General features: G+C 48.6%; 1 protein-coding gene across 2 annotated transcripts in view; it reads left to right on the top strand.

Annotated features, from left to right (window-relative positions):
• The window catches only part of BMPR2 (bone morphogenetic protein receptor type 2), a 99994-nt gene extending 82656 nt beyond the window's left edge, over positions 1-17338 (top strand). For both annotated transcript variants that reach the window (XM_054971774.1, XM_054971775.1), the window contains 6 exons: positions 1454-1614; positions 3806-3953; positions 5867-6003; positions 7177-7349; positions 8835-10114; positions 10816-17338. In XM_054971774.1, coding sequence (XP_054827749.1) covers positions 1454-1614; positions 3806-3953; positions 5867-6003; positions 7177-7349; positions 8835-10114; positions 10816-11066 — 2150 coding nt within the window. In that variant the 3' untranslated portion in view covers positions 11067-17338. The remainder of the gene's footprint in view (positions 1-1453; positions 1615-3805; positions 3954-5866; positions 6004-7176; positions 7350-8834; positions 10115-10815) is intronic.
• Positions 17339-25211: the final 7873 nt, after the last annotated feature.

Genomic DNA, 25211 nt, shown 5'->3' with positions numbered 1-25211 from the left:
CGCCCTGGGAAGAGGAGGGGGGCAGTGACTGGGCGCTGGGCTGTGGTGCCTGGTGTTTGTGGAGAGGGGTTTGGGAACAGGCGGCAGCCTGGTTTTTCAGGGGGATGTGGGGGACAGTCTGTTCTGCCACCTCCTTCCATGCACTTTTCTACTGGATCCAGCCAAGCATATCTTGGAATACAGAACCTGAGAAAAACGTTCTGAGAAGCTGAAAGTAAATCAACACGCTTACATTTCAAGAACTGCTTTTTTGTGTAGGATGTTTTTAAGGAAGCCTAGCATAAGAATTCAATATAAATAGGTGCCAAAATAATAACAACATTTTTGCGCCAGGCCATCAAATGGCTCGAGCCTAGGTCTGCAGCAGAATGATTGGCTTGTCCGTGTCTTGGGGGGTCTTGTCTTTTCTGACTGCAGCCATTCCTTCTTCTCTGAAACAGAAGAGTGAGGTGCTTAAATCATCCAGGGCTAGCACAGATGCCTCCTTGCTCCCAAGTTCATGTGCTTCATTAACTCTGAAATCATCATTAGTCTTATCTCTAGAATAGTAGGATTCTGCAGCAGTTTTGTCTGTTAGGCATTTACAGATTGATTTTTTTGGTAACAAATTACATTGAAAATTGTATTACCTTTCCAAAGCTATTTCCTTTGACAGATAGAAATTCAAAGAGAATTTTAAAAAAACCCAACAGTATAGCCGTGACAACGTTAGAACGTTACAGACATTTCAGCAAAACTTACAGGAGCTAATTTACGAGCGAGACTGCTCTCCCTTGCACAGATTTATTTCAGGACCACCAGATAGTCTTGCAGAGCAAAACAGCTTCCACAGCTGAACTCCTGCAGCTCTTTTGCCTCTGCTCCATGGGCAGAAGACCTCGTCTCCCTTTACCTCTGCTTCCATTGCTGGGGTAAACTGAAAATGAGACAGGCGGCCCTCTTCGCAAGGTTTGGTCCTGTTCCTCTGTGCCTGGTAATACATGGCAGCGCCCTGCGTGTGTGGGGGAGTGTGCACAGCATACAGGCAAGACCCTCCTAAGCAGGGATTGTGGGTGCCATTTGCCTCTCTTTGAGTGAACTTGGGTTTTTTGGGCTGCAATTGACCAGATGAAATGGGTGGTGGTTGCAGAAGGCTTCCTGGGGGGGGCTCTTTGACTTCTTGTTTTCAAAAAAAAGATACAAAATAATTACTCAAATATACATCTTACCCCCCCCTCAATTAAAATACAAAATGACTCTTTGTTGTGGAGGGAGCAGCCTTTTGTACTTTTTCTCCTTTGACAGGGCCAACACGGCCGCTCATGCAGTATAGAGCAGGGAAATATTCCCATTATACGGTCTCCCTGTAAGTGCAAAGAATTGTTTACTGCCTTTAAATGCCTATATTTGTTTTTATGACCCAGTGAGAGAGACGATTGCAATCTGAAATAGCATTTCCATATACTCCCAACAGACCATTACAAGCCCGCAATCTCCCATCGGGATCTGAACAGCCGCAACGTGCTGGTAAAGAACGACGGGACGTGCGTCATCAGCGATTTTGGCCTCTCCATGAAACTGACGGGAAATCGGCTGGTGCGCCCCGGTGAGGAGGACAATGCTGCCATCAGTGAGGTGAGCATGAATGGAGGCTGCAAGTGGGAACGGTGTGAAGTAACGCGGCGCGGAAGGAAGCTGCTTGGACACTTCCTCCACCACCTCGCTGACAGCCTCCGGCGTGGGGCGGCTCCTCCCCGAACGGAGGGAGAGCTTTGAGAGAGTTCTCTGCCCTCTGGAGGCAGAAGCTGCCTGACAGCTGTGGGGCAGGGAGCGCTGGCAGGTGTGTCAGGCACGGCTTGGTCGTCTGCATGTTCAGAGGAAGGACTTCAGCCCCTTCTTAGTGGCTCCTTGCAAGTATTTTGCATAAAGGAAGCTGCGGTCGAAACGCTTCCTGCGTCCTGCATGCCTGGCCCAGTGCAAATGTGTCTTGTCAGCGGGGAGAAATGCTAGCGTTTGTTTTTCTGTACTTATATCCCACTTAAGGAGGCGAAAAGGAATGGAAATACAGTTGGTCTCAGCTGGGCCAGTAAGAGGGGCAATTCCTCACCTGGACCTTTTTGCCCCTGTAAAACCAATCTCACCCCTGGCAGTCTCAGGGCTGGGAGGAGCCGAAACAAGCAGCCGTTGGCCCCAGTAAATAGATGGGGCAGGGTCTGCTCACCCTCACTCTCCTTTGGCCTGCTGCTGATGGGGAGTCATTTGGTTCCAGTGAGCTGGTGGAAGGGCTGTGTAGTTGTGGCCCCCTCGTCTTCTGCCGACTGCAAGGCAAGCTTGGCTGCTCGCTTTCTTTGAGCTGGGAAGAGAGGGGCGCTTCCTCTCTCTACCCACCAGAGTGGAGATGACACCCGGGATGCCAGGTTTGCAACTGAATGCATACTTTAAAAAAACTCAAAGCCTAGAACCCACCCTGGCTCAAGACGTGTCTGTTTCCACGCATGGGTGTGTCTCTCACTTCTGAAAGGTATGCTGTGAGTATCTGGCCTTAATCCTCATAGTCACTGATGCAGTCGAGTTGAGTGACTTGGAGGGATGAAGGGATGCTCCTTGCTTGTGATGGGTGTCATTTTTTCCCCATTCATACGGTGATCGTTAAAAAAAACCCATACTCATGATGATAAACTGGCCTTCCAATTCTTCATCCACTGTGTGCTGAACCCGAGCGGGGAAGAGAGGGCCCCCCGGGCTGTGGGAATGGTGGTTGGTGACCAGACCGCGAAGGAGAAAATAGAGAGAGGAACTGATCTTCGCTGTTGCTGCTGTTGTTGTTGTTTTAGTAACCCAGAGGATGCTTATTTCAGGAGAACAGGGCAATATGAATGCCATTCCTCTGTGGTAATCTCGAGGTTGGCAGTTTCCGTAAATACCAGATCTACCACTTGGCATTTCACAAAGAGTGGTACAAAATTCTGCCGCATACCATTATCTAAAAATGATGAGAAACTGCTCCTGTTAATTTCCTGTTACTCTTGGAGAGAGGAGAGAAATGATCTGATCCTTATCACCTACTCAGTATGAATCAAAAAGAGTCCAGTAGCACCTTTAAGACTAACCAATTTTATTGTAGCATAAGCTACAATAAAAGAAGGGGGGGGGGAGAGAAGATGCAATTAGGGGGGGAGAGGGAGGATGCAACCAAAACATTCCTTTGCTAGTAAATGTAAACATCTCCTTTTGGTGTGGGGATCAGTTGGCTTCAAAGGAGTTTGCCGTGTTAGTTTGTAGCAGCAAAACAGCTAGACCATCCAATTCCAATGCAGTATGCGCCTTCGATAACCACAGCTCTCCCCGTCAGATGCATATGAATATGAATAAATGAGTATGAATAAATGTGTTCCTTTATGGATCTCTGGCCTGCGTGTGCAGCTGTCCCCCTCCGTGCACCTGCTGGAAATAAGAGAGGTTTTGCCATTAATTCTGAGGTCAAGGAAATACCAGATTTTTTAGCTCAGCATTCTTCTGTTGGCCTTTAATGTTTCATGGTGATTTCAGAAATATTAGAACCCGCCACCAAAGACATTGTTGGGAATGATGGTATACTAAAAGGGGTGTAGCTGTTGTGCTTTAAATGTAGTGCAACAGGTCCAAGACAAACCAGCTTGCTCAAGAAAGAACTTTCTGTTCAAGTGGATGATGTTTAAGCTTGAGGATGAACGGGAACGTAGCTGGGCGAGGTGGGAGGGAGTTGTCTATGGACTTCTTTTAAAAGCTACGAGCAATGAAGAGAATTTACTGAGCTAGTATAAGAATGGTGCAATGTATGTTACAGGTTGGTACGATCCGCTATATGGCCCCTGAAGTGCTAGAAGGAGCAGTGAACTTGAGAGACTGCGAATCGGCTCTGAAACAAGTCGATATGTACGCACTAGGCTTGATCTACTGGGAGATTTTTATGAGATGCACTGACCTATTCCCAGGTAAGGGAAGAATTTCTGAAATTTTCCTATCCTGATTACATTTGTGCTAGCTTATGGTTTTTAAAAAAAAAATACTTAACCCTCAGTTCCAAGTCCGTTGTTGGCTTATCACAACTAAGCCGCTGCCCCCTAGTGTTGGATTTTGTCTGCCTTGCACTGAAATACTGTAGCCTTGCACTTAATAAGTTAATCCTACCAATAAGCTTTAGGCATTAAGGAAAGCTTACGTGCTTACTGGCAGTACAGATGAACGGATACCAAGGGCATTATCCACAAGACGTTTTCCGAGGCTCTGTGATGCCATTTCAGGTATATCCCTTCCCTCCAAATGCAGCTGCACTTTGCAGAGTGCATGGTAGATTGGGTGAAGCAAAGCTCCTATATGAGTTATACAAACGACATGGGGGAAATGCTTGTTTGAGTTTTATCCCTGCTTTCTTCTGAGGAGGTCAGAGCGGTGTGCCTAGTTCAGCAAACTTGGGAGGTAGGTTAGGCAGAGAGGTTTAAGGCAACCTAGTGAGTTTCAGAAGACAGGGAAGATTTGAACACTCATTTCATCCACTCTAGTCCATCGCTGCCACTATACCACACGGGCACAAAACTGCACAATATGCAACGTACACAAAACCCCACACAGTATGGCATCTCGATGTTTTGGGTGCTGCTTCTGGGGCAAACCGGAAGTGTAGAGAACTGCCATTGAGACTTGCCCTTAAAACTTCACCATGCTGAAGAGTGAAATGCCAGGTGCTTGGGCAGAGGTGGTTTGGGCCCAGACTGTTCCAGGCAGAGCTCCACGCATGGAACGGGGCTTTCCTGCCCCCCTCCTTCAAAAGCCCCTCCTGAGGCTTCTCATGAATTGCAGAGACAGGACACTGGTACAGTGGGGAGACCAGGAAAAACCAGGGATCCCACCCCCTGTAGGGAATGTGTCATCCTCTCACATAAAGGAGCTTTTCTGTAGACAGGAGTGATTTTTGCCAGTCCCTCCCCCGCCTTCCTGCTGAAGACCTCCCATTTCCCCCTTGTGCTACTCTTGGGGGTCTTCTGTCCCTTTAGAGCAGATTCCTGGGATGTATTTTGGGCTGCAGAATGTCCTTGGACTCATTGACCTGCTGGGCTGAGCAGCTGAAACTCAGCAGCCCTTATTTATTGCAAGTGCCACTGCAGCCTGTTGGTGTGGGTTTTGAAACGTAGATCCATCTAGCTAAGGTCAGAGTCATCTGCAAGTGGAACAGTCTTGGCTCTCTTCAGCTGGACACTATTCCCAGGCCATCACCTTAGATGGCCATGCTGTGAGCAGGGAAGAAGTTTGTGCACAGTTGGAGGAATTTTGAAAACTTCCGCTGGCTGCATTCGGAAGTCACACTAAGCCCTCATTTGCCAGGAGAGGTGCAGATGCAGCTCACACATCATGCCCGTGCACTCCCCTGGCCTCTGTTTCTTTCCCTTCTTGGGCAGAGCGCGGAAACAAATTCCGGATGTCTGTGATACCTGAATGCAGGCACGTGATCAACTTGGCGTTTCTTTGCCACTTGCAAGCTAAGATTCTAAACCAAGGCTAGCTTAGAATCCTAGATTGTGGAAGGCAAGCAAAATTAAGTTGGTCTAGGCACCAGCACTCAAACATCACAGGCAATGGGAGCTCCTTTTCACATGGAAGTCATTTTCACTTTGGGTGAGGGGGCAGGAATATGCCAGCACAACAAACAAGAAACATGTCTGCCTGTTGTGGTAAATCAGAGGTTGATTAATCTGAGATTACAGGGCAAGTCCTAGCTCGGACACAGGAGAGGAACATACAAGAAAATGCCTCATTTGTACCACATCTTGACATTTCAGAGCGTAGGTAATTTTCTTAGGTTGTTTTTTGTACTTCATCCTAATATATTTGTGACTTTCTCTATGAACAGGGGAGTCTGTGCCGGATTTCCAGACAGCATTCCAAATGGAAGTTGGAAACCATCCCACTTTTGAAGATATGCAAGTCCTTGTTTCAAGGGAAAAGCAACGACCAAAATTCCCAGAGGCCTGGAAAGAGAACAGCCTGGTGAGAGAAGCAGTAGAAAAGGTTTCCTTTCTGTTCTTTTGATGATAATATTTAAGCTTCTACAACATGGAGCCAAAGGGGCAGGGGAGCATTTGTGTACTGTTCAAAAACGTAATTGCTGCTTTTATTGGGTAAAAAATGTGATACTAAAGTGAAAAATGTGAGGATGTTCTAAGGATTATATATTTGGAAGTAGTGTATACCATGTTAATTTTTCTACTTACGATTGTGCCCAAATTAGTGTGGCCATTGCTATATGTTAGTATGCCATGAAACAAACTGGACTCTAAGTTGAAAGTATCATTTCAGTATTGGACCAACACAGTGGCCGTTTTCACACGGCCAGCCGCCCAGAAGATCACGCGAAACTCATGGCATAAAAGCGTCTTCCTAGCACAATTTTTCAGCACGATCCCGTTTAATGGCTCTTTTTCTGACGTCATCGGGCCATTAAAGGAGATCGTGCCAGGAGATCATGCTAGGAAGACGCTTCATGCCGTGAGTTTGCACCATCTCCTGGGGCGCATGTGAAAACGGCCAGCGAAACTCAGAGCAGGTGGCGATTCTCTTGTTTTTTTATTGGTTTGATGAAAACCTCCTTGATCTTCTCTGCTTCTGAAGTAATTAACATTCACCATAGAAGCAGACACATGGAAGCATCTTCATTCTTGATATCCCAGTTATCGTTTCATTGCCTCTCTAGTAGGATTTTGTGCGTAAGATTGTGTTTTGAACTATCACTGTCACTACTGCTGATGTAGTAACACATTTGGAAACGTTGTAATGATACTGAAAACACCCCCAAAACTTCTTGTTGAGTCAACACACATTAAGAAACATTCCCAGTTTCCTAATAATGAAAGGACTCATACTGCAGTTTCTTACTGGAAACACTGCTGTCAAATGCCCGTTGGCACAATTGCTGCCAGGGAAAGAGTAAGCGAGATAAAGAGAATCTTCACTGCCCCAGGGCAGGTTGTGGACAAGTGTGCTCATGGTGACGTTATTATAAAAACTGTTACTTCTGTAGCACTGCCTAACCTTTCAAAAATATAACAGATTAAAAGTAACTTTTTAAGAATTAATAACCCAATAATAGAATTATAGCAGGTGTATTAAAGGTTAGTAAGTTTAGCAAAGGGGTGGGAAATAGAATGTTACTTTATTTTATAGGCTGTGAGGTCGCTGAAAGAGACAATCGAAGACTGTTGGGATCAAGATGCAGAAGCGCGGCTGACAGCCCAGTGCGCCGAAGAGAGAATGGCTGAACTCATGATGATTTGGGAGAGGAATAAATCTGTCAGCCCAACCGTGAACCCGACGTCTACAGCTATGCAGAATGAGCGGTATGTAATCATATCTGTCCAGGATTCGATCCCAGACTTATTTACTTTATTTTTATTCACTTCATTGATATCTTGCCTTTCTCACTAGTGAAGAGTCAGAGTGATTGACATCATTCCCTCCTCCAGTTTATCCTCATGGTAACACTGTGAGCTAGGTTAGGCTGTGTGTGGGCATGCTCGGGAGGGCGCGCCGGGCCCAAGAGCACCCAGCAGGCTTTCGTGGCACAGCCGGGATTCAAATCCCCTTCAGCCACTACTCCGCGCCAGACTTGCATGTCGATTTGGGATGAGTTGAGTTACCTCTCAGCCCATGTGCCTTTTGCCAAGCTGTGTGTCGGTTACAAGTGTCGTGTTTTCTCATTCCTCAACCCCACTGCTTTGGTACTTGGGCCAATGCCATTCCGCCTTAGATAGCGCCTCCAGACACGCTACGATTGGTGGCGTGGAGTGTGGCTCTGCGAGTGTCACGGGCCCTTCAGAAGATTGTTTGTGGCATGATTTGTTCCACAGCTGCCTGTTACCACTCCCAATCCAACATGCTTGCATTTCTAACCAGATAATGATAAGAAAAATGAGGTGACCTGTCCCTCTGCAGCAAGAAATTCAAAGGTTGATTATTAAAATACAAATGTTTCCCATTCGTTCCCATGTGCTGCATGGGAACAAGCTGCTGCAGTACGGGGACTGGGAAAGGACTTGCAGGCGCATCACGGAGACGCTGAAACGCCATCACGGCATGCTGTGAAGAAAGACCCCTTTGTCCCCAAGAGCTGAAATGGCCACACATCCTATAACCAGGCATAGTGCGACATTGTCTAAATTGCTCTGTCGCTTAGTGTGGGACCCTGCGAAACACGACTTCTGTTCTGGCACCGTTCAGGTGTGCCTGTTGTTCTAGCCGGCTTCGGTCTCAGATAGTGACTGAAGTTACTGCAGCGCTCTGAAAAGGCCTGCCTATCTCTGTCTCCAAGAGAAAACCGATCCAGAACACGGTTCCTTCACTGCCAACGTCATGTAAGGGCTTGAGAGGTAAAGTCAGACAGGCGCACACACACACACCCCTCCCCCAAAAGTATTGCAAAATAGTTGCAGCTGTTGCGTGCCACTCTCACTTTTTGAGGGCTCTCCTAGACCAAGGTCCGCACACACTAACACTGAACCTTATCTAGTAATATCCTTTTCCCCACTTAATAAAGAGGGATGAAAATAGCAGTGCTATTAATAGGATAGCCGTGATTAAAAGTTATTTTTGGCGTATGTCTACTTGGAAAGTGATCCAACGGCCTCCGACCAGGAAGGAGGGAGGCCCCCTAGAATCTCCCACGGCGTCCTGTGCCTCTGGCATCACTGCTCTCTTCACAGCAGAATGCCCAGGCCTGTTATGCTTGCTGGAGGAACGACCAGTTTTGCGTTTGAATGAGATACTTAAACTGAAAGAATGTTTTGCCCACTTAACACTGCTCTTCTTTTGCTTTGTTTTCAAAGAAATCTGTCACACCACAGACGTGTGCCAAAGATCAGACCGTATCAAGATTACTCTTCCTCGTCGTATATCGAGGACTCCGTTCATCACGCTGACAGCATAGTGAAGAATATTTCTTCTGAGCTTTCAGTGACCACGGCACCGCTGGCACTTGGGGAGAAGAACAGGAACTCCATCAACTATGAGAGGCAGCAAGCACAAACCCGTATTCCGAGCCCAGAGACTAGCGTCACGAGCTTGTCGACCAACACGACCACCACCAACACAACGGGGCTGACTCCAAGCACTGGCATGACCACCATATCCGAGTTGCCTTACTCAGGAGAAACCAACCTCGGTGCTGCAAATGGCCTGCAGCCACTTGGGCCGACTCCTGTTTGTCTGCAGTTAACGGAGGAAGACTTGGAGACCAACAAGCTGGATCCAAAGGAAGTGGACAAGAACTTAAAGGAAAGCTCTGATGAGAATTTGATGGAGCATTCCCTTAAGCAGTTCAGTGGCCCAGATCCACTCAGCAGCACTAGCTCCAGCTTGCTGTACCCGTTGATAAAACTGGCAGTAGAAGCCACAGGGCAACAAGACTTTGCACAAGCTGGGATCGGTCAAGCCTGTCTGATTCCAGACATCCGGCCGGCTCAGGTCTACCCTCTTCCCAAGCAGCAGAACCTCCCAAAGAGGCCTACTAGCCTGCCTTTAAACACCAAAAACACTAAGGAGCCTCGGCTGAAATTCGGAGGGAAGCACAAATCAAACTTGAAGCAAGTAGAAACTGGAGTTGCCAAGATGAACACGATCAATGCTGCAGAACCCCACGTGGTAACAGTGACCACAAATGAAGTGGCAGGGAGGAGCCACCCCGTGAACTCTCACGCTGCACCAGCCCAGTACGTCAACGGCACAGTGCCCTCTGGCCAGGCGGCCGCCTCGGTGGCACACAGGGCCCAGGAGATACTGCAGAACCAGTTCAGTGGGGAGGACGGTCGCTTGAACATCAACTCGAGCCCGGATGAACACGAGCCTTTGCTGAGAAGAGAGCAGCAAGTGAGCCAGGACGAGGGCATTCTGGACCGTCTGGTGGACAGGAGAGAGCGGTCCCTGGATAACGGCCGACCAAATGCCAACAACAACAACAACAGTAACCCGTGTCCAGTGCAAGGCGTGACTGTCCGTAGCGACCAGAGCACAGCACCAAATTCTGGACAGACCCACACGAGAAGAGCACAGAGACCCAACTCCTTGGATCTCTCAGCCACAAATGTTTTGGATGGCTTTAGTATGCAGTGTGAGTCCTGGTGGGACTTATCAGTAGATCTTGATGAGGACTTAAGTATGTTGGCATAGATTGTCACAGTGCCCAGATTGTCACAGGCTCTCGGCACCAAGGCAGACGTAACTCCCAGTGCTATAATTCCCCAGTTAAATTTCCAGTCAAGAGTATCCTTTCAGTTCCAGAGTTTTAGGCCTGCCAGTATTGTGCTTACGCAAACTAGGCAGTCAAAGAACTGTGAGCAGCTCAGTAACATCTTCTGCCTTCTTTCCCAGAGGTGTGAGTGCTGAGAAAACGACTGAATCTTTTGCTTGCTGCCGGTGTTTGCTTACCTTCAAGGGAAACAGGGACATCGCCTCCTAGAGCAGGGGAAATGTGGCAAAGCGGGTGACTGACAGTACAATCCTATGTCTTGTGCGGTCTTTTGGTTTTAAATCCATTGGAAACAACAGGTTTAGACTGGAGTAACTCCACATCGGATTGCACTGTGATGTTACCTGTGGAAGATGAGCTGGCCTTTTTAATTTATTTTTTGGTTCTTTGGGTGTTACTTACTGCCAGAAATAGCTCAGTGCCGAATCTTATCTATATTATCATTCACTGCTTCTGACCAGGGTTTTTTTTTTTCTTCTCTTCTGGTGCCTCTTCTCTTGTGGTCTTTTCTTCTGTGTGACGCTCTGTCTGTTCTTCCTTTTTTTCTTTCTTTCTTTTTTTAGTGAGTGAGTCATCCCTAGATGGCAAACCCGGCTCAGGAGAAAAGATCAAGAAACGTGTGAAAACACCCTATTCCCTGAAGCGGTGGCGCCCTTCCACGTGGGTCATCTCCGCTGAACCCCTGGACTGTGAGGTCAACAATAATGGTAGTGAGAGAGTGGTCAGTTCCAAGTCCAGCACAGCTGTTTATCTCGTAGAAGGAGGTACGGCCACCACTATGGTGTCTAAAGATGCAGGAGTGAACTGTCTGTGAATTGTTCGAAAGCTGACAAAAAATGACATTTTTGCATCCTATTAAACACACGGAAGACTTTTAAAAAAAAACAACAACTGCTTTCTCCTGTCAGCATCCCTTACCGAGGACTTGCTTTAAATAGATTTCAGCTATGCAGACAATTTTTAGCTTATGCTTCCATATTTTTAATTTTGTTTTTATTTTTTTAACAAGTTTTTTTGCACTTTTATTTAGTATTGCAAAATTACATCTGTCCGTTTTGACCACAGAATTATATATAGGTGTATCAAATGCTGTGGTCTCAAAATATTTTTTTTTTAAAAAACGAAAACAAAAAAATGTATTGCTGATAATCAGTTTTGGACCGGATTCTAAAGGTCACTAAACGCGTAAGCCAATTAATAAGACAAGTTTGGCTGCAGTGGTGTCTGCTCTTCACATTTTGAGTTCTGTGCAAAAGCTAGTTTGTATGTTTCTGTGTGACAGAGTGTATTATCTTTTGAACGCCCCACTTTTCACTTGTGTTACGTTAAAATGTGCAATAGTCTGTAGTTTGCAGTATGCTTTGTGTTTTCAACCCTTCTAAACATTTTCCCTTTTCAAATTAAAACCTTTTTTAAAAAAAGAAGTCTAACAGTTCAGCCACCAGTGGTCCTCAACTGTGAACTTTGCACAGCACAATCAGTTTGAAGCAGCTGCTTCTCTCCATCTGTGGCTGTGTGCGCGCGCCAAGGTCATGGTTAAGGCATGAATTTCCCTGCCTTGAAAAGGCTGGCTTTAAAAGATCATAAAGAACATTTTCCCCTTCCTTTCATCCTTCCAAATTAGCAGATGTCAATTTTTCTCCACAATAGATCATGCATATCTTAAAAACTCTTAACAAGAAAGTGTTGAACAAATATAATTAATTAAGGGCCAGTTGGTACAGATCATCGAGATCTGCCCAATAAGCTTTTTACTCAACAAACATGCTTCCTATTGGCAGGTTCACAAGACATCAAAACTCTAGCTGGGATGGCTAATCTGTAGTAATCTCTTTCACAAAATCAAGAAACTTGTGAGTGTTGCAACTGTTTTGTGTGTGAAATTGGCCTAAACGTCTTACCATTTTTCATTTTATCTTTTACACAGTTTTCACAGTTTAAATATGGTTTTGTATTTATGTACATTTTTCCTTAATTGAATGCTTTCAGTGTATATTGAAAAGTACATTTTTACCTAATCTGGATATAAATTATCTTAAAACTTTTACTGTAGGTAGATTTTTTTTGTTTTATGTAGAAGAATTAAACATCGACTCACTGGCCTGATAGTCATGTGATGAGATAATATGTTTCTGTTGTTTTTGCTGCCTAAAGAGTGGGTTTAGAGCAGGTTGGCTTCAGTCAGCTTCTATGCACTATAATTGACTGGTCTGAGTGTGTTGTGAAAAGGTTTGCATTCCTTCAGGTTACACACACACCAGTGTTCATTGTGACTGAGTACTACTTCATCCTATAACGAGAAAACATCATTTTCTAGGGTAGGCATTCAGGATAAATGTGACACTAAAACCCTTTGTCTTAGTTGTTGTTCAGACATTTTTAAAAAAGAGAGATGGCTAGATTTTCTCAATGATACAGTTCTGAAGGAGAGTCTTGGGTGTGTTTTTATCACAGCCCTAGACTTCTGCAAAGATTCTTCTGTCCACCCACCAGAATCCCTACAACCGATTATTCTGTCTTCTGATAGGCTGTTTAATGCTCTTCTTCAGTCACTGTAAGATTGGTTTATTTCCTTCTTCTCCTGCCCACTGCTCTCTGCATTTGTAGCATGCATCAAGCTACGCAGAGCTAGACCCATTTTTGCATAATTTTAGTGTCAGAATAAGTTGCTTCTTTCAGGCCCATTTGAATATTCTTAGATTGGTTTAGGTAAGTTGAGTTACTCAGCACAATAAATACAGATAGAATTTTAGAATCTGTCATGCTTGTGGGAGCTGTGCATGTACTGAGTTTGTAGCCCTGTGGTCCTTGGTTATGGCTGAGTGGAATACTTGTGGCTGTCAGTTTTCAGGCTAAGTGTTGCCCTGCCAACACTGAGTTTCAAGAAATCAGTGCAACATTTGAGTTTGAGTCTGTTTCACAGGGAACAGCTCCATACCCTTGGAGACAGGAATTCCTGAAAGCATGCCTTATGATAAAACTCCAGGAGAAGCTCTGTGGTGCTTGTTAAAATAGCTTTGCCATATCCCTGCTTCAGCCCTGAAAGGCAAATTTAGGGAAATGGGGGGGCAGGGCATTTATTGGCCCCTTTTCTGACGTCATCAGGCCATTAAAGGAGGGCGTGCTGGGAAATCATGCTTCATGCCGTGAGTTTGCACAGTCTCCCAGGGCATGTGTGAAAACGGCCAGTGAAACTCAGAGCAGGTGGCGATTTTCTTGTTTTTTAATTGGTTTGATTAAAACCTTGTTAAAATAGCTTTGCTATCTCTGCTTCAGCCCTGAAAGGCAAATTTAGGGAAATAGGAGGGGGGGCGGAATCTATGCAGGGAGTTCTAAAGCGGCATTCTGGAAAAAGCTATCCAGTCTTCGAAGAAGAAGCTGGACAGCCCCAGACAAGCCCCCAAGAGCTCATCTTCCCAGCCTGAGCAAGCCAGGACGCGGGAGGCCTCCTTTACACGCCCCACGCATTAAAAAAGCCTGGTGGGAGGACTTGCATGGAGACCCAGAATGAGGCTGCCCAGAGCGGCTGGGTTGGGCCAGGGCTTTGCTCCTCGATCTGGCTCAGCAACTGCAAAGGCTCTGCTTGAAAGGCCAGGTCCTCGGCGGAGGATTCCACCACCACACGGGCAAACGGTGATGAGGCTGAAGGCGGTTGCTGGGGAGATCTGTTGACAAGGATTCCTTGGCTGGATTTTAGTGTCGCTGATGTCTGCACATCTGCATAGCTGGATGTATCAAGTCTGAAACTTTGCTCAAGTGATACACCATCCCTTCCCTCACTCTGAAAATGAGGTTTAGCTGCAGGATAATCTTTGCGTAGCCCGCCCGCCCCCCCCTACACCCAATACCCTCCAGTGAAGTAATACCGAAAGCAATCAGTAGAGTCATTCGCAGAGAAAAGAACTTCTATTTTGAATGCAGAATATACGTCATCACAAAGTGCATTCCTTCTGCTATTTTGTGCAGACAAATTTGGACAAATGGATAGCAGCGTTGTGTCAAAGTTCCATTACTAAAGAAGTCAGAGAATATTTATTTTTCTAGTGTGGTAGATTCATCTTTCCCCCCTGTAATTTTTCCAACAAACGTTGTTTTGTTGTACTGTAATTTAGGGGAAAGGAAACAGTGCACAAGTTAAAAAATAATTGCACTCTTGTAGTTGTGCTTAAGTTGTAGAAGTAATCGAAAGATTTTAAAAAGACACTACAGTAATCAAGATTTTAATTCACAGAGAAGCCAATGTAAAAAGCACGCGTCTTGTGTTAGATTTTGCAAATGTCTTGATCAGCGCTGCCTGTTGTCACTTCCTCACTTGCATCTAGGAACGGCTTCACTGGCAACGCTGCAGATTCCTTTTTCTGGAGGGAATGGCCCCGAAAGGGATAAGTCCGCAGAGTCTTCTGCAGTGCCACCAGCATTTCCCTGAAGCATTTTAAAATACTGAATGCTGTAGGGTGCATAAATCTGAAAACAAAATTTTATACTCATGTCTGTGAAAGGAATGACTTGCCAGCAACATGGTGATGGGTACAGCGTCAGAAGGGGCCCCTTTCTGTTTTGGATTTCTTCCGTGTGCTTACTCACAGGTTGTAGCATCATTCCAAACTTTATGAATACCAGTTACATCAACCTGTCTAAGGCAGAAGAACATCTCTTAATAAATAACTTTTTTTCCAGTAGATAATATTCCTCAGGTTTCCACTGCAATTTTCAAAACACATTGCATGAGTATGAAAAATGATAAGTAGTGGGCTACAGCTATAATAGTTTTTCCATTGGCCATCAAATGTAAACAATTTGAGCTTCAGTTTGAGCCCTGATTTGAGCTTCAAGTTATGCGTTGATGTAACAGTCAACTGCACCATCATGAGTCAGACTGCTGACCTTGTTCCTGCTTTCCCTCCTCTTTGAGAAAAGATACCGATCCCTGTTTCCCTTCCCCTGCTTTAGGGTGGCAGTTTGGAGAGGAAAGATGGCTGGCAGAGAGGGGCTGAGCACCCTGTCCCCGCCCTCCCACCAGCCTTTCTTGCTACCTGGGGAAATAATTGCTTCTCCTCTGCGAGAATATCTCGCAAGGGCTGGTTGTGTTCGTCGAGGAACCCGTGGGTAACAACAGCACAGCCGCTGCCCTGTAGACTCAGCCGATGGGATCCTGTCAGCGCCTCTGCTCAGTCTCTCCCAATTCCCCTCTTTCCTGTAATTGCTGTCCCATGTGGCTTCTGCCTAAACTGGTCTCAGTCTCCGGCATCTGAAGAAGTGAGCTGCGACTCACAAAAGCTCACACCCCACCGCAAATGTTGTTAATCTTATAGGTGCCTCCAGACTCTTGCTCTTCTCAGTCTCTGGCGTGGCCTTTTCAGTGGTTCAGAAGGGCCCCAGCAGGGCATCTGGTGCAGAACCCAAAAGCCAGTTTCCATTTTTCACACTTCCTGTGTGCTTTTAAAAAATTCTTTGCATAAAACTGTAATTTAATTAATAGGGATTAATAAGGGGGGAAAGCCGAACAAAGCGTTTTGTCCAGTGCAGTTCTGTTTTAATCAAAATGCGAAGTAGTTCCAAAGAACCATATTAAACAGCTTTCTGTATTTTCTTCTTCTAGAATAACCAGTGAAATTGAAGATTTGGGATGGCAGTAGTTGGCACTGTTAAAGAGTATGAGTTTCATATAGTCAATATTTGTATGAAACGTTTTGACAGAAATTAGATAATAGCCTTCAGCGTTCCACTGACGCATACCCTTTGCATTTTTTCAATACAGCTTGTACTGCAGAATCATGTTGAAAAACCACCTGCAGTTCTGCTTTACAAGTCACTAGATTGGAACAAATGGTCCTGAGGGGCTTACAGTACCTTGTGGCAGGGACTTTCCTAGGCTGGGGCCAGAGCAGAATGAAGGGGCATGGAAAGTTGATGTGCTTGATGTGCAGTTAGGTCTAAAAGACAAATGGGATTCAGGGGACGTGATACTTGAACACGACAGAGCAGGACCCAGTGCAAGATCACAGAATACAAAGCCCAGCTAAATTAGTGCAATCCTAAACAGAGTCAAACCTTCTAAGCCCGTTGGCTTCAATGGAGTCGGCAGGCTATAACTCTGCTTAGGATTGCAGTCCAAATATTTTTACTTCCTATATTTTCCTAGATAGTTTTAAAGCTCTTGATTCAGATTTGGTAACCTGTAGTCTTCATGTCCATCAAAGAACGCTACTGAACACCAGTAGCAGGTATGCACTATACCGCGGTTGGCAGTTTGCGATCAGGTCGGCATACCTGTAGCACTTAAAATTTCACCTGCTAGGCATTCAGATTTTAATTGCAAAGGAATCTGACAAAACAAATGGCAATTCCATCCTCTTTTCAGATGTGTTTTAAGTTGTATCCCTTAAACAATATTAAACATGTTTGCTTTTCAGACTGGGGGAAATGCATTGTTATTGGCATGTTTATAAGGTCAAGGGTCAACTTTCAATGGCTGTTGAATTAGGGAGTTCCCTCGGCTCCAAGTAAGCTGGAATTAGGACAATGAGCAAATGTTAGATTTTTTAAAAAATTATTTTGATGTTTGTAGAAGGTGGAATATGATGCTGTGTATCTCTTCTAATTGTGAAAATGTCAAGTTACTTGCCAGCCCCACATCTGCAGCAAGACATCCAGAGGGCAGGAGGACCCCACCGATGTTCATCTCTTCAGAGGTCTCTTGATTGCTAATATGGTGGCCTCTCTCATATTTTTGCTGTAATATTAAATTTATAAATGATCAGTTTTACTACTTTTGTATAAGCTGCCCCATACCTTGCTATGCTGTTTAAGTTGTGTATTACAGAACAGTAGGACTATGAACGCAGGTCCCTGCTCCTCTAATCCTCTGCGGATGCCACTGTGGAAGCTGGTGTTGTTGAAAGCCACTACAGAGTTTTCTATGAATACTTGTAACAAAATGCTTTGGTATATATGAACCTATATAAAGAGACTGTATGGACACAAAGAAATTGGATCAGAACATTAAAAAAACTATTCTTTAGGTTGGGGGGAGGCTTGCTGTAATATGATGCGTTAATCCATTTATTAAAGATCACCTTCATGAAACGGCTGTTTCTGTTTTGTTTTGGTGACACCTCTGTGGTCTGTCCAGTAGATGTCACTGCTTCATTTCTTCGCTTACAGTTTCAGGTGGAGAGCTGTAGATTTCCAGACTATGAACTTTTGAGAGTCAAAACTCTTCTTTGCTTATAGTTAGTCTTTCTGGCTCTCACAACAGAAAAAATCAGTTGGCAAAATGTGGCCAGATCGAGGTTTCTGTGGTATCTACATGCACACTTTTGCAGGAGAGCCACAGCAGCATGGCTGCCACCAAGAGCACCCGCCCGCCATTCCCCTGACAACCCCGCCCACACCAGCCAATGGCTGCACCTCTCCCCTGACAGGCGGGTGAGGGGCACAGCCAATGGGGAGGCCACGATGCCGGCTGCCTATCAACACCCCCGTCCCCCTGTCAGGGAGCAGGCATCCCTGCTGTGGGGGCTGGGGGGGAGGCAGGGGTAACACTAAAGGTGTGGATTGGGCACCCACCCTCTCACCTGTCCAACCCCTATTTTCGATGAGGGCCAGACTGGTGGTTGCACCTCCGCACGCTTGCAAATCCCCCCACTGCCGCCACCACCACCACCGTGAGAAACAGGTTCCTCCTCCCCAAAAAGTGGAATCAGAAAGACAGCAGGACCCAGTGAGGGTCGAACTTGAAGCCCACAGCACTTGGGATCAGCCCCTAGGTTCCGGAGAGGCAGGTGGGGGGGGCGGGTTCTTCAGTGAGTGACAGGAATACCCATTGGAAACCACACAAGAGGCCAGAAGGCCCAATGGGACTGAAAAGCATCCACAGACTTGCGGCGGTGCCTTTTGAGCACATCACAAAGATGCGAGAAAGTGGGTTGCACCATGAGAGCCATGGTCTGGTCCTGGGGTGACGCCCCTCCCCCTCCAGAGTGGACTGATGACCTGTGGGAGCAGAGAAACTGCTCCAGGGGCCGTTGTCCACTCCCTCTCCACTCCAGATTTCCCAAGCCCATCCCTGCCTCTGCAAACAACGAAAAGGAGGGTGGTCTGTCCTCCTGGAGGAGGAGCCCCGGAGATCCCAAGATGTCACCCACATCCCCCACCGCCTGGCAGCAGCCTCCCCCTTTCCCCACATGCAGCGGTCATCTGCCTGGCTTGTCAGATGCCAGCAGCTTGGTCTATCAGAGAATGAAAGTCCTCAGCGGAGGCCCCCACCACCACCACCGCCCTGCCAGACATTCATGAGCCACGCTTCAAATTCCCACCCCATTGCCTGAAGTTACGTTGAGGGGGGGAAGGGGCAGGGAAGCTGGGTGGGGTGCAAATTGACACCTGCTCCTCCTGGCAGCAGAGCCCACCCCAGGGAGGGGGGGGGGTAAAAGACATTCATGGGAGTTGGGGGGGGGTGACTGTCATAGTCAGGAAGCAAGGAAACAGACAGGCAGTTTGTTATTTTTCAACATATATTTTATTAAACCGGAAAAGGTGAAGAGGTTCTCTGGACGTGTTTCCTGCCAATGTCCCTCAGCTGGAAAAGGAGCAAGGCAACTTGCAGTTAGAGCTGCAGAATCCATCCCTCATCCTGCCCTCTCAGGGGCAAGTGTGAGATGCGGGCTGCCGTGGGAAACTGCTCCCTGGGCTTTGCCCTTCTTCCCTTGAGTGAGTGCAAAGTGCTCCCAATTTTTTGATAATTCCCCCCAGTGCACTCGTGACCCGCCATAGGGTGTACCCACTCCCTGCATTGTGCACAAAGTCCCCGCGGCAGAAGGCTGCCAGGCAGAGCCTTCGGCCGCCACCCACTTACCTGAGTTCATAAGTGGCGTAGCTGGAGGTTCATCTTCGTTCTTCTGTGCCTCCACACATGGGTACTGCGCACGCGCAGGCCAGCCGCCGGAAGATTTTTTATCGCTTTCCCAGCTCCGAAGGGGCCGTTTGCCGCGCGCCTCAGCGACCGTTTCCCGCCCAAACGGTCACATGCTCCTCAGCGGCCAACGGCCCCTTCCCTCAGTTCTCTTCTTGCCGCCGCTTGAGGAGAACGTTCGCTTGTAGCTCCGTGCTTTTTTCTTGTGCTTTGGATTGCTTTGGATTGCTTTCTCGTGACTGACTTGGACTGGATTTGACTTCTCTCTGTTTACTGATTTGGACGGACTGATCTCGGTGAGGTATTTGACCCGGACTGTGTGACTTCGCTTTTGGTTTGCCCCTGGAATGGCTTCTACAGCCCTGTTTAAGCACTGTGCCCAGTGCCGTGCAAAAATGGCCCAAACGGATGGACATAGCCTTTGCCTGCTTTGTCTGGGGGAGGAACATGTAGTCCCCACTTGCAAGATCTGCCAGGGCTTTACGCATAAAGCCAGGCAGGAGCGGTCCGCCCGCCTCAAGGCTTCACTGTGGCAGCGGGTCTTGGACGCCCCTGGGCCCTCCGAGGCGGAGAAACCTGGGGCCGCGGAGAAGGCTGGTCGAACCTCCACCCATGTCGGGAGCCGGTCGCGAGCGGGCTCTGTAGCCTCTTCAAAATCGGTGGCTACATCCCGCCCGGCGGACAAGCCTGCATCGAGGGCAAGCTCGGTGGCGAGGTCTGCGAAGTCCCCGCACAAGTCGGCGTCGGTGAGGTCGGAACCGGGGAGGTCGACTCCGAGGCCGGAACCGGGCGAGTCGGATCCGATACGATCAGCCCCGGCGTCGATCGAAAGGCCTGCGTCAGTCCCGGGACCGGAGGCTGCGCGAAAGGCGTCGACCAAGAGGACATCGGTTCCGAAAGCTTCCTCCGAATCGGTGCCGAAGAAGAAGGCTAAGAAGACCAAACATCGTTCTCGGTCCCCTCGGCGCCGGCCTGCAGAGGAGGTGGTCCTGGTGTCTCCACCTACGCCGTCGCCTCACCTAGACTCCCCTGACCGTCCCCTCCTTGAAGAAGAGGTGCCGGATCCCGGGGCCTATGTGGTCCTGTCGAGTGGGCGGCGTTCGCCAACACCGGAATCGAGCCCGGCTCCGCGTCGTCGGATCCGAGAGGCGACCAGGGATCCTTCGCCTGCACAGTCTGCCCGTAGTCAGCGGTACTGGTCGGAGGGGAGTGTCGGATCCGAGCGAGTCGGATCCGAACGGTCTGTGGCTGCGCGTCATCAACAGGCTACAGATCTACCTGAGGCCTTTCGGTGCCAGTGGAAAGGGGCTCCGCCTGGCTTCAGATCATCGGATCCGGGGCCGTCGTCGTCTAGCCGTCGTGAGTGGTTGCCCCCACCCTTCCCAGGAGACGAAGTATCAGCTCTTCCGTCTGATGAGGATGACGAGGATGTGGGGTCCGGCTACCGCTCTGAGTCGTTCTCTGAACCATCCCCAGACGACAATGTTGGCCCATCCACCAGCTCTCCCTTCGAGGACCTGCGGATTTATGCAGACCAAATGGCCCGCATGTCCAAGGCCTTGGAGATTGACGTATCTTCCGTGGTCCCGAAGACGAAAGACAAGCTGCTGTGCAGAATCTATGGAGAGAACCCGGCTACAGTAGGTTTTCCTATGTTGGAGGGCTTGGAGGAGATCATCGACAAGGTCTGGAAGTCACCATCAGACCTGCCTGCCACGTCCAAACGCATCGAACAGATGTATAAGATCAAACAAGGGACGTGGCAGTCTCTCATCAAGCACCCTCCACCATCATCCTTGATAGCCGAGGAGATTCAGCACAAGAGGTCGGGGTCCTCCTCCGTACCACCGGATAAGGAGGGAAAGAAAATGGACGCACTGGGTAGGCGTCAGTACTCAGTCGCTGCTTTAGCCCTCCGGATAGCCAACTATCAAACAATTATGGCGGGCTATCAGCTCTACCTATGGGAGAAGCTAGCCAACTATGTCACTGACCTCCCTGCTGACAAGAAGGCGGTGGTGTCGTTGCTGCAGACGGAGGCAGTACGATTATCAAAACAACAGATGAATGCTGGAAGTCATGCAGCTGACACGGCGGCTCGGGGTATGGCGTCAGCGGTGCTTCTGAGGAGACACTCGTGGTTGCGGTCAACTGCCCTCCCGCAGGAGGTGAGGGCCAAGATTGAACGTCTGCCCTTCGAGGGTGACTCCCTCTTCTCTACCACCACCGACGAGGCGCTTAAGAAGAAGGAGGAGGACCGGCAAACAGCTCGCTCCCTGGGGGTCACTCCGGCGGACAGGTCCACGTTCAAGTCTCGGTACTCGTCGAGGTATAATCCCTACCAGTACCGCAGCAGATACCAACCCCGTCCGTACTATCCGCAGTACCCTACTTCGCAGCGCCAGTATACCCCAGCTCAACACCAGGGCAGGAGGCGTAGGCCGTTCAAGCCCCGCTCGTCTCAACCTCCACCCCAGCAGAAAGATCCGCAAGGGGCTGGAAGGCAGTTCTGAAGACCCGGCCCTGCGGCAGCCCTGAACTTTTCGGACAGACTCAGTCCTTTTTTGTCTGAATGGGAGTCAATAACATCTGACTCATGGGTCTTAACAATTGTTGATAAGGGGTACGGGCTAGAATTCACTGAGCTGCCGATGTGTACTTCACCGCTGAGTGCGGTGAATAATACCTTGGTTGAGCTGGAGGATGAAATTCGGTCCCTCTTGGCTAAGGGTGCTGTGGAAGAGGTGCCCTTTGTGGAGTCTGTGAGGGGTTTCTTTTCCCGGTTCTTCCTAGTCCCTAAGAAGGATGGGGGTCTACGTCCGATTTTGGATCTTAGGGGCCTAAATGCCTTTCTAAGGGTCACCAAGTTTAGAATGATCACACTGCCTGCTGTAATTGCCCTTTTGAGGAAGGGGGATTGGTTCGCTGTCCTGGATTTAAAGGACGCGTATTTCCACGTGGGGATCTTGGAGGAGCACAGGAGATTTCTGTGCTTCGTTTACAAGCAGCGGGTATTCCGTTACAAGGTTCTCCCCTTCGGCCTTTCCACAGCCCCACGTGTGTTTACTAAGTGCGTGGCTCCTGTGGTTTCCTTTCTTCGAGAGCAGGGCTGTACCATCTATCCCTATCTCGACGATTGGCTCATAACGGCGAGCTCGGAGGCTAAGCTTCTGCAAGATGTGGCATTGGTGCTAGACACTTGCGAACGCTTGGGCCTCCTGGTTAACTTTGAAAAATCTAAGCTGTCACCTAGCCGTGTTGTGCCTTATATTGGGGCAGTGTTCGACTCAGGGGAGGCCAAGGCTTTATTGCCTCCAGAGCGGGCACGTTCTTTGAAGAGACTGGTAACCCTGTTTAAACGGAATCGCTATCAGCCAGTGCGCATGATTCAATGCTTGTTAGGGCATATGGCTGCTGCGACTCCGGTGGTCCCTTTTGCGAGGCTGCGGATGCGCCCGCTCCAGAATTGGTTTGTGAGGAGATACAATGCTTTACAGCATCCTCCGACTGCTAAATTCTCTGTTCCCAGAGCCGTTATATCCTCTCTGAACTGGTGGTTGTCGGATGTTAATTTGTTTAAAGGGACCCCTTTTGGTTTCCATCATCCCGAGTTCTCCGTAACCACGGACGCCTCTCTGCAGGGGTGGGGGGCTTTCTGTGGGGAGCTATGTGTTCAGGATGTGTGGTCTGAGAGAGAAAAGGGTCTCCATATTAATGTGCTTGAACTGAGGGCTGTTCGTTTTGCACTTATGTCGTTCACAGCAATCTTGCAGAACCATCAGGTGCTGGTGCAGACGGACAACACTACCGCTATGTATTACCTGAACCAACAGGGCGGCACGGTGTCCATGATCCTCTGCAGGGAGGCCACGCTCATTTGGGAATGGGCAATCAGGAATGGGGTGACGCTTCGCGCCATTCATGTAGCTGGGTCGGACAATGTGCAGGCGGACACTCTCAGCAGGGTGCACATGCTGAATCACGAATGGGGGCTCAACGCAAAGTACGCTGGGCCGATCTTTCGGAAGTGGGGTCGCCCAAGCATAGACGTGTTTGCGACGTCGTCAAACACCAAGGCCGAGGTCTTTTGCTCTCGGGCAGGGAGCGATCCCCTCTCTATTGGGGATGCCTTCCAATTTACTTGGGCCCGGGGACTACATTACATGTTTCCGCCCGTCCCTCTCATACCCAGAGTGCTGTGCAAGGTGGAGAGGGACAACACGGACTGCATCTTAGTGGCTCCGTTCTGGCCACGGCAGCTCTGGTTCCCGAAGCTGCTGGAGATGTCCGGCCGAACTTACGTGGCCCTTCCGCCCCGGAGGGATCTCCTCCTACACGGGGAGCTCTTTCACCACGAGCCCAGGAAACTACACCTGACCGCTTGGCGGATTCGGCCCCGTCCCTAGGTTTCTCTGAGCCCGTCAGGAAGGTCCTACTGAACGCTAGGAAGCCCTCCACACGCCGTGCCTACAAGGCGAAGTGGAGTAGGTTTGAGGCTTGGGCTGCCTCTAGGAAGGTGGCGCCTCTCGATAGCCCCTTGGGGATGGTCTTGGATTATCTTTGCGAGCTGAAAGACCAGGGCCTTAGTGTAGCATCTCTGAAGGTGCACCTTGCGGCCATCTCTGCGTTCCATGATCGGGTGGATGGCTGCACGGTTTTCTCTCACCATAAGTCTCGCCAGTTTTTGAAGGGGATGCTTAATCTTTACCCGCCTGTGTCACCCCCTGTGCCCCAGTGGTCTCTCTCCCTGGTCCTGGCCAGGTTGATGTTGCCCCCTTTTGAGCCTTTGGCTATGTGCCCTCTGGACTTACTCTCCTACAAGGTGGCATTCCTCGTGGCGATCACTTCTGCCAGACGGGTCAGCGAGCTGGCTGCTCTTAGGGCAGACCCCCCGTTCCTTCGCTTTCATGCGAATAAGGTGGTCTTGCGACCATGTCTTTCGTTCCTGCCCAAGGTGGTGTCAACCTTCCACCTTTCACAAGAGATTTCTCTGCCTGTATTTTTCCCTGAAGCTTCAACTAAAGGGGAAAAGGCCCTCCACAGTTTGGATCTGCGGAGGGCTTTGGCTTTCTATTTGGAGAGGACAAGGGTGTTCAGGAACAGTCCCTACCTTTTTGTGTGTTTCGGGGCGAAGGACAAGGGCCGCAGGGCGTCTGCACAGACGGTGTCCCGTTGGATTGTGACAGCCATTGTGAAGGCCTATGCCACGGCTAAGGTGGACTGTCCTTTGGGTGTCAGGGCTCACTCCACACGGTCCCAGGCGACGTCTTCGGCACTGCTCAAGGGTATACCTTTAGCTAATATTTGCAGGGCTGCAACTTGGTCGTCCGCCGATACCTTTGTACGGCATTACGCTGTGGATGTAAATGCCAATGAGGATGTAGCTGTTGCAAGGGCTGTCCTCCATTCCTTGTTTCCCTAGGAGTATGCTGGTTAATATACTCCAATGGGGAGGTGAAGTCGCTGTATATGGTGTATATATATATATATATTGATATGTATTTATACTTGCTGGATGTTGTGGGGTTGATATATTTTCTGTGGTAATATATGGGTACGTGTATATATGTTGTTTTGTTCCTTTCTTGTTGTATAATAAAATTGAGTTGGATTTCACCCCACCTTCCTTATTGTGTGAAGCTTGGTACTCTCCCATGTGTGGAGGCACAGAAGAACGAAGATGAAAACAGGGTTAACATACCTGTAACTTATGTTCATCGAGTTCTTCTGTGCCGACACACAACCCTCCCTCCTACCCCGCTGTGAACTCCAACACAGATCGCTGTACTATGGCTGGGCTATGGCTCTAGTCTTATCGGGGCTATGGCTCTGTGTGTTGGTTGAGCGGCGGCAAGGGAGAACTGAGGGAAGGGGCCGTTGGCCGCTGAGGAGCATGTGACCGTTTGGGCGGGAAACGGTCGCTGAGGCGCGCGGCAAACGGCCCCTTCGGAGCTGGGAAAGCGATAAAAAATCTTCCGGCGGCTGGCCTGCGCGTGCGCAGTACCCATGTGTGTCGGCACAGAAGAACTCGATGAACATAAGTTA

The sequence above is a fragment of the Eublepharis macularius genome, chromosome 2 (assembly GCF_028583425.1).
Source record: "Eublepharis macularius isolate TG4126 chromosome 2, MPM_Emac_v1.0, whole genome shotgun sequence".
Classification (NCBI taxonomy): domain Eukaryota; kingdom Metazoa; phylum Chordata; class Lepidosauria; order Squamata; family Eublepharidae; genus Eublepharis; species Eublepharis macularius.
Note: the sequence above shows the minus strand (reverse complement) of the source record. Positions and strands in the feature narration are given on the sequence as shown.